General features: G+C 48.0%; 1 protein-coding gene across 1 annotated transcript in view; it reads right to left on the bottom strand.

Annotated features, from left to right (window-relative positions):
* LOC119374107 (inactive tyrosine-protein kinase 7) overlaps positions 1 to 16,317 on the bottom strand; it is a 159,138-nt gene that overhangs the window by 21,069 nt on the left and 121,752 nt on the right. Inside the window, exons 3-6 of the mRNA XM_037644174.2 lie at positions 7,832 to 8,119; positions 6,429 to 6,576; positions 2,922 to 3,058; positions 785 to 1,081 (exon numbers count right to left, since the gene is read on the bottom strand). Coding sequence (XP_037500102.1) covers positions 785 to 1,081; positions 2,922 to 3,058; positions 6,429 to 6,576; positions 7,832 to 8,119 — 870 coding nt within the window. The remainder of the gene's footprint in view (positions 1 to 784; positions 1,082 to 2,921; positions 3,059 to 6,428; positions 6,577 to 7,831; positions 8,120 to 16,317) is intronic.

The following is a 16,317-nucleotide window of genomic DNA, read 5'->3' as shown; positions in this document are numbered from 1 at the left end:
TGATTGCGACTTTATTGGCAGCCCCAAGATCGAGCTGCACATGTTCTGACGCGCCGGCGGTGCGATTGCCGGTGATAGACGCCCCCAAACCCGAGACTTTGGCGCAGTTTGGCGCAAATTTCGTCGATATTATCGGGATGGCGCAGTAAATACAATTTGGCGCACTTTGGCGCAGTTGGCGCAGGAGTGGAACCACTGCACAACAACAACTACAACTACTACTAGCACTACTGCTGCTGCTACTGTTACTACTGCTGCTACTAGTACTACTAATGTATATACTTGAGTAAGGGCCGCACTCCCAACTTAGGAGGCAAAATAACGAAAGAAAAAAAAATATTTTTTTAGCTGCCAAATGCTCAAATTTGTGCACAAGCACAAGCTTCACAAATTGCTACTGCATGGCGCAAGCAGCCTTTGCTCCCCTGTACTCTAAGAAGAGTACCTCTGAGATCACTATGGTGACGCGGCCATAATCACGGCACTGAATCGCGAATCGCACAGATAGTACGGAAGACGACTACCTCTGGGAAGGCGCCCGTGACACCGACTCTTCAAGTAGCAGCAAGAGTGAAAGCGACGATGAACATCCATAAATAAAGTATCTGTAATGACTTGGCACTGCTTACGCTGTTATTGACAACAGTCACAGCAACAGTAGGAGGTCTTTGTGGAAAGATATAGGCCTGACTCGTGTAAGAGCTGCACCCCATAAAAATAACGGGAAATAATTACGCTATTACACAAGTATATATACAGTACAACGACTACCACTGCTACTCACCGGCTATGAAGAGTGTGACACTGGTGCGTCGCGTGTTAGCCATGTTCTGTGCGACGCAGGTGTAGTTGCCGGCGTCGCCCTTCTTGGCCGAGTCGATGAGCAGCCGCATGCCCGACACCCTCACGCGGCCAGTGTCGCCAATGGTATGACCCGAGGGGTCCTCCCACCAGGCCCTCGGCCGTGGCTGGCCCTCTGGAACCACGCAGAGCAGCTCCAGCTGGCCCCCCTTTGCGGCCACCACGGTGCGGTCCTCTGGCAACGGGGGCTCGACTGACCCGTGCTTGAAGTCCTCGAGGTCTGCCAGGTGTTGATTCAAGTACGAGAGCTTAGACGGAACTTCTTCACGTATGTGTGTGTGTATGTACGTATGTAAGCATAGAGGAAGGAAAAAGAAAGGAGGGAGCATGGCATCACGTCCCACAGCCGGCCTTGGCAAGCCAACCCGTTTTGACGCCAGCAGTGTTGACCCAACACGTGACCCTTTGCAGTGATGTCACGCAATGAACGAGATTTGGCGAGATGTTTTTATTTGCTTCTCGACGCTTTTTAATCAAAGCGTATGCACTGAGCAAAGTTCGGCTCAATCACGGAGTTGGTTGAAAAACAGAACTTAACTGAGAGTACTAAAACCTGCAGAGCACACTGACTTTTTGATCACATGTGGGGCAGACACAGTGGGCTTGCGCAATGCTTGCTCCTCTCTTTTTCTTCCTCCATGTATGTATGTGTGTATATGTATGTGTATGTATGTATGTACAGGGTGGATGGAAAGAAACGCGAACAGCGCATTGCGCTGTTTCCATTGCATTCTGACCTAGGTGGCAATAAAACGATGCTCAAGTGGTCCTTGATTGTATTAGGGATGACTATAGTGGCTTTTTATTACCAGTCAGGCTGCAGCCGCTTAAAAAGAAATGCGAAACAGCAGAGTGCGTAGATGCCATTCTGTTTGAGATTCTTTCCACAGCGACAGTACTATGTAAGTAATGAATCTGCGGCATGTCATGCATGATATCTGCCTTTTTCATGGTGCCACAGCACATGCGCCCTTTCCCTACTGGGAGAGTCTCAAAACTCAGTGGTAGGGTATCTGTACGCCTTCCGATCTCTGAGGCTTTTGTTCTGGCCATGTCAGTTGCCTCGGATCAACCCGCAAATCTCCGCCCCCCACCAACACAGCAAACGGCAGCACAGGAAAATGAAAAAGGCGGATTGTGTATGGTAGTGTGTACAGTGGTCATGGACTGGCACCCATGAATTAATGGCTAAGTAATGCCCGTACTTTCGTTTAACCATCTTTAGTTAATGTCCCATCGGCATAATACTGGCTTGTACACTTCCAGCAGAGCCAAGAGCCATCGTCAGAGCCATCGTCACCTTTAGGGGCTACTGACACGACACAGCTATCTTGAGTGATTGTGTATACCAGCATATCCCAGATTATACTTGAAGTTTTGATGTCGTGTTTCCAATCCGTGAGCATTGTACCTATATATTTTTCAAACTGTATGTGCTTTATAAATTCGTGTTATGCCTGCAATATGTTATGCGTTATAAAACGCAAAACATATTGCAGGCATAACTGGAAATCCAGTGTATGGGACGGAGAGCAATGTGCTCTTGTAGCAGTGGATTCCAATGATGGAGCAATGTGTTCATGTATAAAGCAAGCAGTTGTGCGTGCATAATGAGAGTGCGTGTGTGACCAATAGTAGCACGACAACAGATTACTGCTTTGTTTTTTCTTCCACTAAGGCCACAAAACTCACAGCCTTCTCACACTTTGCACACACAAAAAGATGTAATCACTGAGGCAGTTTGGCGATGCTATGTTACAAGGGTTGAAGTTCGCCTTTGTTTCCACTGGCAGTGACTCTATCACGTCCCTTTGCTGAATGAGTAGCTGTGTTGTCGTGGCTGACCATCAGGTACCACAGCACTAATGTTGTCCTTTTGTTTTGTGTTTGTCCCTTCCTCCCGGTGTGCGCTGCCATACACTATAATGACCCAGCAACTAGCCCACCAGTATATTTTAAGCAAGTAGTTCAGGAAACAAGTTCAAACCGGATTATGAATTGTACGTCAGTCAAGCGGGCAACTTAAGGATTATTTCAAGAGACAGAATGAGTGCGCTCACATGCGAGACTTATCCTTGCAACGAAGGACTGCTGCGCGGCGTTCTTGTCCTGGCCCACGCCGACACAGCGGTAGAGCCCCTCGTCTGAGCTCTGGACATTCTGCACCAGCAGCGAGGAGTTGCCCAGTATCGTTGTCCTGCAAAACAACACGTGGCACATAGCTTTCGTAGGACACCAATATTATGCTCAACTTTCAATAATGCTCAGCAGCAACATAGTGGATCCTTCGATACTGGAACCTTAGCTTCGAAGGTTCCAACGTTCCAACATAGTGGAACCTTTCATAGTGGATCCTTCCATAGCGGAACCGTCGCTTCGAAGATTCCAACATTAGTGGAACCTTTGCAACACAGTGGAACCTTCGCTTGCAGGTAAGTCATTGCTTGGGCCCCTGCGCAATGAATACACAAGCATGCACGTGCACACATGAACACAAACGCTGCATGCACACGTGTGTAAATATTAATGCGTTCGTTTTACGCAATGCACCAGCAATATACATATATGACATGCTTGTGTGCGTGCATAGATGCATGTGCACACGCGTACGTGCATGCACATATACAAACACAATTATGCAATCACGCACACATATGTACATATATGCATGTACACTCAAACACATACGCATGCGTGCACGCATGATCTAACCCGTACGTTTACGCACTACATATAACACACATGAGCACACGTACAAACATACGCATACAAGTACGCATTACGCACGCGTGACGCACTCACGCGCGAACATACTCGCAAACGTGCACACGTAGACAATCACAGAAACACGCGCTCTCACACATGCACGTATACACACAGCTCCCCCCCCCCCCAAGTCAATGTATGGGACAGATTTCGCCCCCCCCCCGTGCGCACGCCTATGCCCACCACAAGCACATGCACGCACTTATGTGCGTATACGCACGCACATGCAAGCATGCGTGCGTGCACACGTGTGCACAGAAACACGTGTACGCACACACTCGCATGTGTACGTGCACACACGCGTATGCACACACGCATACGCACACGAATTACGCGCTAACACACACACGTGCAGACACATGCACACAATCACGCGCGCATGCGTGTGCGCACGTGACATGCACAAACATTATATTACAAGCACGCGCTAACACACGCGCAGGCATGTACGTAGAATCGCGCGCTCGCGCGCATGCACGCCACGCCCCCACTCACCCATTCAGCCGCAGTTTTGACGATCATTCGTGCTTTATCCTAAAGGCCATCGTTAACGCTTTACTTTGCCACTGCGGAATGCGTAAGGATTAAGTGAAACGAGCCTCCCACCTCACAAAATCGCCCTCCTCGACCACACTAAATAGCCCAGTGCTCTTTCGTTTCTATTTCTTCTCCATTGTCCGAAGCATCTGATCCATGCAGTACAGCCTAACGGCTATCCGATGAAGGCAACTGCGAATCACCCGTATCTTCTTTGTTCTTGTTGTTGTTGTTTAGTTCGGATTCGTCCGGCGTCACTGTTCCCTTGTCTCCAGAGTTCGCAATGATCATTGGACGCCCAACGTCGTTACCCTTGTCACATTTACGCAGCTCCGAATAACACTGCCGCCCACCACCAGATGTCTCACAATGAGCCTACGCGAACAGCACATACTCCTAGGAGGACCCGTCGCGTAGCTCCGTTATATAATATGAGTGTCGGCTCGTTTCGTGAGATACGTGAACACGAAGAAATAAAAGAAAAGAAAATCCGCTACAACAACCAGTCTTATATGTATAGATATCTAGATATACAAACGGAGAACCGTCATAAATCTCCCTTATAAGTTCTACTCGATGTCACCTCGTGACGTGCGTGTCCGGGGCTGGAGGGAACGGATTTCCGATTCGTCATCGTTTAAGGGGCCAGCCGATGTGTCGGAGTTTGCGTCATATACGGTCCCGAAGCGCTCACGTAACAGGGGAAAAAAAAAAAGAGGACATAAAGGAAACGAAAGGAACGCACCCAGATTATGGGTTTTCTGTCCCCCACCCCCTTACTTTTTTTTTCTTTTTCTTTGCGAGCGCTCCGCTTCTGGATAACATCTGACGTGCCGTAAATCCAGTGTCCTTTTGTTCCAGCTTCATGCCGGCGCCCAGTCAAACATATTCATTTTCCCCGGCACCGCTGTAGCCTTTTCTTTTTTTCTTTCGTACGTATATTTATATACCTGACGAAAACCAATCGTGGCGGCACAACACTTATGGCTACTTAGATTCAAGTGCATGTTAAGCAACCCCACGAGGTTAGAGTTAATCCGGCGTGATTCATAATCATATGCTGGTTTTGACAATGACAATGTTAATTTTCGAAGCAGCTAGTACCGTGTACTTATACGAAGTGGCACGCGAAGAAAGCCATCTTTTAGATCAGCTTGGAGGATTCACAGCGCTATAGGACAAAACACAATCAGCCTATCACTTTTGAGCAATACGTTTTTTAATTGTCACTTCAAACCGCAAAACTAGATGAAAAATAAAAAAAGGGAAGGTGAGCGTTCTTATTGCCCCTTATTTGATGTCAATTTGCGATGTGCGCTAGGCCACAATTTTTGCACTTCTTAAGGCAATATTATGGTGTAGTAACCAACGAAATTCGTAAAAACGAAGGTATGGTATTCCTGTCAGATGCCATATTTCTCTGTAACTACGTCTGACTGCGGTGGTGGTGACGACGCCGACGGCAAGAAAGAGCCTGGAGTGTGCATATAATTCCTATCCCAATAAAAATAATCCGCAGTCGCGCATTGCAGCGTGCCTCACGCGAATACCTCAGGAAGTATTCACGTGACGTCATCCGCAGGGGCGCTAGCGCGGCAGCTGCCATGGCAGTGGTCGCGCGCGCGGTCATCATTGTAGGACTACATTTAACCAAGGTGGTTGGCCACGTGTGTTGCTTTCGTATCTTTTCTCGTCTTTTCTCATGGTACCAGACTGTCCGGATCGCTCAACGACCACGGCTATGTTGGCCGGATGTAAGGGGCTATAGATGTAAGTAAAGTGACTTTAGATGCAAGCACTCGCTGGTGCCGCCTGGTGGACAGACAACCCCAGAATTTATTTTCTTTTTGTTTTTGGATTCCGACTATTCATCTCGCTGACAGAAATACCTGTAGCATGCCGCGGTGTTCAACACTACAGCCACTTACATATACATCAGGTATATACTTCGCGTTCATATCCATTGGTGAGTGGGCGTCGGCAGGGGGGTGCAAATGCACTTGCCTCCTTCAAGCCACACTAGCACTTGCCCCCGCCCAAGCTACAACAGCACCCCCCCCCCCCCAGCCGCGATGCAACACGGATTTACACCCCCAAGACAAAATCCTGACGACACTCATGCACTGATGCTTCATACGTAGCCGTGTACATCACGCCTATGCACTCGCCGCCCATATATACTCGTACAAAGAAGGTAGTATACATCCATACAATAACGATAACGATGCGCCAAGGTCCCGAGATCGCGCAGTGCGTGTACTCACTTGGTGGTGTTGCCGAGGGGAACGTCGCCGTCCAGGGCGTACCACTCCGTGATCGCGGCCCGTTCGTAGACGCAATCAAGCCGAGCAACGTCTCCGCGCTTCACGGTCACGTCGCTAGGTAGCGTGCTGATCCGGGGCACGTTCTCGCCTGCGCGGGGAGGCGCGAGCCCACATTTCATTTATTTACTCACTTAAAAATACCGTTAAGGGGTCTTTGAAACGGCCTGTTGAAGTTACGCCACGGTTAGGCTACAACATGAGAAAGTTCGAGGGGCCGGGTCGGTGGCAGCCCCTGGTGGCGCAGAGATGAATCAAACGCGGAGCGCGGCCTCCGCGATCGTACACTCTAAGAAAAAGGGTATGTGTGACTCCTTTCAGAGAGTCCTGACTCGCCACGTATATGACTCTCTTTTAAAAGGCGCGTTAACTCTCTTGTGGGTCACACGACTCTCCGAAGAGTGTGCAATGACCTCCAAAAAGAGTTGACGTGTCTCCTTAACGAGAGTCATATAGGTAGCAAGTCAGGACTCTCCGAAAGGAGTCACACATACCCTTTTTTTTCTTAGAGTACGTGCTCTGGCGGGCGACTCCGGGTGGGATTTAGTCCCCGCAGCGTCCGCAGCAGAAGCAGCCAAAGCGAGCCGACCAATAGTAGCGTTGCCTATCATCTGATCAGGGTGTCTCCCTTAATTTTTTTGGTGACTAGGCTTCAAGATTGTCACGTGACACTCCCTTTTAGTTCCACCATGGGAGATAGGGTGAAGAGCGAAAGCATGGCTCGGGAGAGGGCAACTGTCATTCGGCCGCAGCTCCCTTAAAACAAGGTGCTTTCGCTCAAAATGCGGTGAATGATTACTCTAGCTGTAGCATGACCTCTTACACAATCAGTTCAAAAAGTTATTGCACTTATACAGTTTCTTACAATATTTCTTGGATGTAACTGGCGCGGCAATCGTTCGGTCACCGTGGGACTGAGGGGTATAGTACAATAGTAGATGGATTTGCCTAGAGTCTTCGTGCCTGCGGCTTCGAAAGCATTCGTGGTTTTCTTCATTATTGTGTTTTGGCTTTTGTTTCGAATAAAGAAATGGCTCGTTTCGAACCTCGTGAGCTGATCTGAAGTGGTCAGCCTAAAAGGGTCGAGGTGGTGAAGTGGGACAACCGAACCTTTGCTGAGCGTCGCCTAGCGACAAAGCAGCTGCAGGCCACACGGAGCCACACAGATCCGAAAGAACGAAGCTTAGGCAAATCCATGTACTACTCATCATTCCCATGCTGGCTGAAGCGTCGTGCGTTGGAGGTCCCATAAGACAGCAGCGCTGGATTTCCTCCTAGTGCCCTATTATGAAACTCCATGATTGCAGTGACACTCTAATGCTGCTGGCAAAACGGAGGGTGCGTACCGGCCAGCGTGAGGGCGAACCCTCGGCGGCTTCGCACCATGCCGGCCTCGGAGGAAGCGGCGCACGTGTAGACGCCGTTGTCGGAAGGCGTCAGGGCGGCCAGGTGGAAGCGTCGTCCCCGGAAGGTGACCCTCTCGCTACGGAAGAGGCGCACCCCGTTGTGGAACCACTCGAGCTGAGGCTCGGGCACTCCTTCGGCGCGACAGCGCAAGGACAGCTCGCCGCCCACCGCCAGCTGGTCGGGTGAAGACGGGCTGTGCAGCTCCACGCTCACGTGGTCGCCGATCCCTGGACAATAGAGAGAAGGCACACGCTTAGCGGGTATACTCGTATATAAAACTAAAAGCAAAAGAATACTTGCGGTGAATTTTCTCATGGTGAACTGTCCTAGAGGCTTGTAGAGGATGAGCGCGGAAAAGGACAAGGACAACACACATTGGCCCCAGTGTGTGCTTGCTCCTCCTGTTGTGCTTGTCCTTTTCCGCGCTCATCCCCTACAGGTATGACACACCAACAAGCCCGCATCGTTACCACCGCTGTCCTAAAGGCATTGATACACGATTCTGATCTTAGGGAAAGGAAGGGGGCTGCTACCAAGTTGTGAGTGAATGTGGGTGGGGGGGGGGGGGGGGGTGGTTCATACATACACATAGGACAAATTTACACAGGAAGATGAGGGCTTGGAAGTGATGAGAAATCGTTGAACAGCAAACGCTCCAGCGACATTCCATATTCAACGATTTCACAGTTATTAGAGTGCTTTAGTAGTGCAGGTTTACCGTGCGGTAAGAACGGCAATACCGTGCCATCGTGGTCGGCCCGCAGATTTTTTTTTTTTAACCTTTTAGCCGAGCAAGCTGCTCATTGCGTAGGTAACGTGATGGGATTATGAGAGTGGCTGATAGAGGTCTTGCAGACTACAAAAACAACGGGACAAACACGATGTTATTACATTTCCGTACCTTGCCGTACGGTAAACCGGCACTGCTAAAAAACCCTATTATGACGCCTCGGTTGAAAAGATATTTGTATGGTCGAGAACTCAGCAGCGAACAAGCGCAACGTACACAATGATAAACACACACGGCGAAGATGAGCATGGATAAACAAAATGATGATGATGATTACGATACTATACAGATAAGGAAGAAGTGATACACGCACCTTGAGGAAGAAACAAATTTAAGTATCTCTATCTTGCCCCTCAACAGAAGCACAGCCTCAACTTGATGTATGTGTTCGAGTAATCATCGTTTAAGTCGGCGTCTTATCATTTAGGAACAAACAAATCGACAAAAACAAACGTCACGCACGAATCTATTGGACCCTTTCTTCAGATTGCCTAATTAAAATCTGCTCACGTTCTGTGGCAGGTCACGAACCCGCGAGAGGGCCCCGGAACCTTGACCTTTCAATGATCGCTCAGACGTAATGACTGCAGCGTACTATAAAATCAAGAGGCGACCGACGTGCCTTTTGTACATGTTTCTGTCTGCCGCATACAAAAACCACACACAGCACTCGGCCCAATCGGAGCAATCCTGGCACGAGGACCATACAAGGACAAAGCACGCGTAACGGGCGGATGCCTAAAGCTAAGCCGACAAGTTGCGGAGAACGAATAAGACAAAAAGAAGACCCTACCAGAAGCAGAAAGGCCTGTCGCGAGAAGCTGGCATAATCGATTCTGCTCGGCCCGACGCTTCACGCTTCCGCATGCACCTAGTCCGCGACGGCTTCAAAGTATACACGTTCCGTTTTATATTTATATTTCGTTCTCTCAGAAAAGGCTTCACGGAAGTCGTGATCGGAGGCGAGAGACAAACCAGGGACTCGTGTGAGGAACTTATGAGAGAGGTGGGGGGGGGGGGACGCAAAGGCGAGGCAAGTCGAAACAAGCCAAGGCCGGGTCAATGCGTCCCGTGCGGCGTGCCTCCGAAGATGTAACGTTGTCCCGTGCGGGCTTTTCAGGCGTGAGTGTACGGTAGACGAGTATTACAACGGATCCATGCGCGACCGGCTGCACTGCGCGAAAGAAGAGTCAAGGAACCGCAACGCACGTTCTTTACCGGTGGACGGAGGTCACGAATGGGCACACGCTGCTGCTAGCTGCTTTTCGGGAGCTGAACGATCGATGTGGCTGATGCACTGGACGTAGCGTTATAGCCATGGAGTGCCGTATGCGTATGTAGAATCATCGCATTGTTTTTCTCGGAAGGTGCCTGCGCTAATGATGTCATGACCCCAACAGCCATGAGCAGAGCTAAGCAGTTAGGTTGCTAAGCGGTTGCCTGGGCCTTATTTGGAACGGTATTATTCTCGGTATGCCTGATGCGGTGGCTCTGTGGCCACGGCGTATCGGTCCGGGCATGCAAAGAAAAATGACTTACACTAATATCCTTCGCAAGAAATAAAGAACTAGCCAGTCCTGTTGTAGGACATACTCGACAGGTATACGTAGCTCCCATCAAGCTGATGCTTCGTGTTCTGTTGGCTTTTCGACAACGTCCCTTGCATGTTGAGGTGCAGAATAAAACTACCTGGTCCCTTATCGATTGCTAAGACGACTTTGACGGCAAAAGTCTTTACTCGTTGACTTCGTTTCGCTGATCATGACTACGATGACGATAGCGTTTATAGAGCATTTCGATCTTGTGCATTACATGCGTTGTCGACGCCCTGCCGGACGGTCACATTCCGCTTCTCACGAGATACTTAAGGCTTTTTGTTTTCAAGGGAATGAATGAATGAATGAACGAATGAATCAATCAATGAATGAATGAATGAATGAATGAATGAATGAATGAATGAATGAATGAATGAATGAATGAGCGAAGTCGGCTGGCCAATTCGAATGACACAAACACATGTACTTCGCATTAAAAGAACGCTAAAGAGATAGCAAGACGCTGGTCCCATAGAGTGAGTTACTGCCCATTTATGTGATTGAATTTTAAGAAAATACTTATGAAACGAAGCACCACGCGAGAAGGCCACACTCCCCTTTTACCTCGCCCCTCAACACAGAAAGAAAATAAAGATAATAATAACGGATTGACAAACGCCACCACAAGAGGCGAACTTGCGGAAATTTATTTCTGACGTCATTAGCTGTCCTTGGCGTCACACTTGCGCATTTGCCCGTTCAACGATTACGGAGGAAATCATTCACACGACGCTCCGATGAGCTTCACCTACGAAGCCAGGAAGCACAGCATTGGCCAGACAACCACGTGTCCTTCCTTCCTTGCTCGCGGCGTTTTAGATAAAAAGTTCGTACCAATTACGACGTGCCCTCTGGACAGACGCCGTCGGCGACCTTCACCACCCATACGATCGAACTTTTTTTTTTTAATAATGAAAAAAAAATACCAAGATATACCCGAGACTCAGGCAGGCGCTTACGTCACACACAGGCACACCTCACCTGCTGCTGCTACTGCTACCACCGACAGTTGAGAGACCGGCGCGTGCGTGTATATATATGGGCCTGTCTATCCATTCTGGCCGCCAAAACGTGCGACGTGAGTCACGTTGATTTATATCGCTTCGAGTTCCCGCAATTCCGGCTTCACCTTCCAAAAAGCACCGCTTCCAGTTTCTCCCCTCCCCTCCTCAAGCGTTTCCTTTTTTTTTTTACTTTTCTGATACTATCGTGCAACCCCCGTAGCCATATATTTCCCTCAGAGGCGTTCGTTCCATCCTTTCTAATCTAGGTGGGTCAGTGCGCCTTCGCCTGTACTCTAAACGCAAGCGCCCGCAAATCTAGCGCGCTAGCTACCGTCGTCACGCTTTGGGGAGAAGAAAAGGCAGGGAGGGATCTGTCGCTACCTTCCCTCTGCGACGAAATAGAGCGAGGGAAATTAGGGAAGAGAGAGTGGGAGAGTCCCCGTTTAGTGCACGCGCACGACGGGAAAGGTGGTGTCGCGGGTGAGGTAACAACACCCTTTCCACTCCAGTCTGAAAGGAGGTGTCCCGTCACGGGCGCTGGGAGGTGTAGGGAAAGACTCCCATGCAGCGAGCAGGGTCGGTAGGGATAGCGGGCTCCCCCATCGTTTTGGGGATGGTGCGTTGCGCCCTCTGCCGGCTACGGTTGACGGCACCCTCGGGACCGTGTGGTGATTGCGGGGAAAAAGGTGACGCACAATGAATGAACGAGTGAAGAAAGTATAGAAATAGAGGAACGCACACGCAGAAGGTGAGACTCTAGGCAAAAATTAAACAAAAAAATGTATAGAGACACACGGGTGAGGCACTGAGTCGTAAGGGAGACGATCGTGAAGCCCTCGCGAGAGACGGGAGAATGTCAGACGCGGACAAGGAGGATTAATGTTGATAAGCCGGTGTCTCATTATTCAACCGAGATTACGTGCTTTTTAATGTTTTGTTTTTCAGGGGTAATTGAGCCAGTTTCGAAAAGGAACGCTAGGTGGGACTGCGGTGCGGCGTTGCGACACTCTGCCATGTATCCGTAGCGCGGTAATTAACGGGAACGACGAATCCCGCTGGTAATTGAGCCGGATATAAGCGGCCGCCGCGGAAAATAGATTATCTTGCTTTCTGTAATTGCGCCTAAAGATATATATATATATATATATATATATATATATATATATATATATATATATATATATATATATATACGCAATCTCCCGTGGTTGTGTGTCGGTTCTGTTTTGTTCGACCGGCGCAGCAGACATGAAGGTATGCTTGCAATCAAAGCTTCAGATTGAACTATTCGGCTCGAACGGTTTGACCAATGAGAGCTGCTGTTTTATATTAATAGTAAAAACATTGTTTTAAGGAAGTCGCGTGACATGAAAATAACTTCGCTATGCCTGAGGATTCATTATAAACGTGCTTTCTCTAACACTTTATTAAGTGCAAGGTTATTATTCACTTATTTCGTTATAACCGATAATTCATTATATTCGTTTTCGTTATACCGAGGTATATGTAAAGTGCAATTCGAGGTATCGAAATAAAACGGAAAAAAAAGAGGAGAAAAATTGATACGAACCATTTTTCAGATGCAGTTATCTGAAGAACTTCTGAGAAGTACCGCGAAACTCGATAAAACCTTCAGCTTATAATACAGGGACAATGAGAAAAAGGAAACTTTTCATGAAGAGAAAAGAGTGCAGAATCCTGCCCTTTGATATGCCGCCAGGCAGCGTACGGGAGCCGTTTCCATTTATATCGTGCAATGGATGCCCCACGCCCACGGTTCCCTGACCAAGGTTATCGAACAAGCAACGCGCATTCGTAAAGCGAGCCGCAACACGCAGTCCATCGTGCACGTATACCGTTCTCGCGTGGTATAGAAGGGAGATCGATCCTCATTAGCAAGCGAAAGGACGAAGGGGGGGGGGGGGCAACAGGGTTGGACGGGAATGCTGCTACGATCGACGCTGTTTCGAGGCTGATTTTGTGTTTCGGAATTAGCGTTTTCTCACCGCCACGGCATCTGCGTTTCTACCGCAGGTCGAAGCCCTGATGCACGCTGGCCCTCTTTTTCTTTCTCTCACACACGCACAACACACGCATATATGAGGGAGAGAGAGAGAGAGCGATATTAAAATAAGTGTCATTGACCCTTCCCTGTATCAGAGTGGGCGTCACATGGTCACACGTTTTAGTGAACCCAGTGTGTCAAGGCGGCGGCGGCGGCGGCGGCGACGGCGGCGGCGGCGGCAGCAGCAGCAGCAGCAGCAGAATTAGAGTAGTAACCGAAGGTCGCGGGGTCCGGCCGCTGTGGCGGCATTTCGACGGAGGCGAAATGCTTAGATATAGGTGCAAGTTAAAGAACCCCAGGTGGTCGAAATTTGCGGAGCCCTCCACTACGGGGTCCCTCATAATCATATCGTGGTTTTGGGACGTTAAACCCCAACAATTATTGTTAGGGTCGCTTCCAGGTTTTTTGCAAAGCAACCGTTAATAGGACAGAGCTCAACTTCAATATAAACGTATACTTCATGCCGAGAAGCCATTTCCAGACCGTGACCTTTAATCTACATGATTAGATGTAGGACGCTCTCAAGGCATTACCGCTATGCTTCGCAAGAATCCGACCTCGTCCGTTCAAGATAGGAAGAGATAGCAACCGCGAAAACGCGGAAGAAAACCGGGAATGCTATATACGGGAACAGAAAGGGAAAAAAAAGTTCCAAGGGGGCATATACTGAAAGGCAAATTGAAAAAAAAAAACATAAAGAGAAGGCTGCAGCGTAATAAAGAAAAGAATGAAAGTGGCGGCAAGAACAGCTTTTTATTTAGCCCTCATTTGAGACGGATCGTAAATACACAACAAAAACCGCTGCCAACAGCTCTCAAGAAAACAACGAAGAGGACTGACCTAGCCACGATGATTAAAAGAAATGATTTAGAGAGACAGAGAAACAATAAAAAAAGAGAGCAAAAACAGATTCCGAACTTTTAAGTCGGGAAGATTAAACATCCCGAACTCGTTTCGTGCGTAGCTATAAGCGAACGTTACAGGCATTTGACACATCGAATACAAGCAAAGGAAAAAAAAAAGACAAAGAGAGGTTGACTCGCCTAATCTTCCTTTCCTGCCGCAAGAGAGGTAATCGCTGAGGCTTGATTAAGTCCCGCGAAATTTTTTTCTGTCTTTGATTTCTTTCTTCGTTCATTCTTTTTTTTTTCTCGCTCGCTTCCGTTCTATAGTCTCTCACTCGCTTTTCCATGCCTTCATTTTCTTCCTTTTAACATTACGAAAGCCATGACGAATTCCAAAAGCCTCAAACATCTGAGATCGAATGCACAAATCTATCTTGATATATACGCAAGCATGGTTTGCCACTGGCCATCCGCATTTGTCACTCACTCACTCACTCACTCACTCACTCACTCACTCACTCACTCACTCACTCACTCACTCACTCACTCACTCACTCACTCACTCACTCACTCACTCAATCAATCAATCAATCAATGCGGGATCACATGAGTTTGACGAGGCCGACGCCCAGTGGATGCGGTCAAAAGGAAACTTAGAAAACAGACATTGGTCTCTTAATAATAATAATAATAATAATAATAATAATAATAATATAATAATATAATAATAATAATAATAATAATAATAATAATAATAATAATAATAATAAACAAGAAAACAACTACAATGCAAACATGAAACACACAATGTGCCCGGTCACCCCCCGATATCGCGAACGGCTGATATTTACTGTCGCGAGATTTTCTAGAGTGATAAGTTGTATTTTTGCCTTTATTTTTCCTGCCAGCAGTCGAGCTACCGCTATGCAGCGCTTATCTCCCCATCTCTTTATACATTCTATACACATGCGTGGTGAATAACGTTCCTACGTCTTATGTATGCCATTACTACAACGTGGAGCGTACATGATACCGTGGTAAAATAAACAAAAAATAAGAGACATGAAAAAGAAGCAAACACATGAATCACCTGGGACGTCCAGACTACCTGGTTTTTAACACGTAACTGCAGCACCACACCTCAGATAGCACAGTGATCTGCGGTCCGTTGAAATTCGCTTCTTTGCTTTATCATGCATGTATTACACCTGTTAATTGGGTTATTCGTGTTGTTTCAATGCACAAGACAATGCGGGCCAGGCCAGTAATCAAATAAGGCGTACAGCATGAAATGAACTGTGCAGCACAAAGCTTAGGCACAGGCTAGCTGAACAAAACAAAGACAACAAGTAATTTCGGAGGACGTTTTCCCAACGGCGCCTCCATTTTCGCTCCCATAATTTCTGGCACACACATGTTTTATACGATATCATATAGTTCTCTCGTTTTCCGAGGAGTGTTGATATCAAAAATACGCTACAGATATACAAGGCAATGGCAAATTCCGAGAAAAGAAACAATGCCTTCCTTGACTTCCATTCACTAACAAAAAAAAAAAAGAAGAAAAAGTTAAACCAAAAGAAGAGTCGAACATATTATGCCAACCGAGCGACTATATCAAATTGTGCATGAATGCGATCGAAACAGAACTTTTAGCAATAAACGAACGAACTCACGGTGCGAAACAGATGATCAACGCATCAAAGTACAGTAAACCAGCGAAAAAGAAGTAGAAGAATAGGACACTGTAGCCGCAGTGAAACATTGCAAATACGGTAAAACGGGGCGAATGCGGTGAAATAACGCGGAGCCGAAACAAGTGGCCCCCGCTGCGGCGCTGTTAATCAGACAGAGAGCCCATGTTGAATAGCTTTCCCGTGCCAGCGAGCACTCCGCGGGAGAAAATTAATGGCGCCAGCCGCCGCCGCCGCATACAAAGCGAGCCAGCACCGCGTGCGTATTGGCTTAAAAGCGCGCGGAACGCCACGACGCAGCGCAGATGGCGCCACCGTAGCTAGCGCGCTTGCTCACCCGCAAACCTTCACAGGTCGCACTACTCTCGCTAAAACAGTAGCAGCACCACGAAGCCTGTTTCTTTCTTTCCATTTTTTTTTTGCTACACGAGG

Source organism: Rhipicephalus sanguineus, chromosome 11, assembly GCF_013339695.2.
Source record: "Rhipicephalus sanguineus isolate Rsan-2018 chromosome 11, BIME_Rsan_1.4, whole genome shotgun sequence".
NCBI classification, from domain to species: domain Eukaryota; kingdom Metazoa; phylum Arthropoda; class Arachnida; order Ixodida; family Ixodidae; genus Rhipicephalus; species Rhipicephalus sanguineus.
The sequence above is the reverse complement of the archived record's forward strand: the minus strand, read 5'-3'. Positions and strand labels throughout refer to the sequence as shown.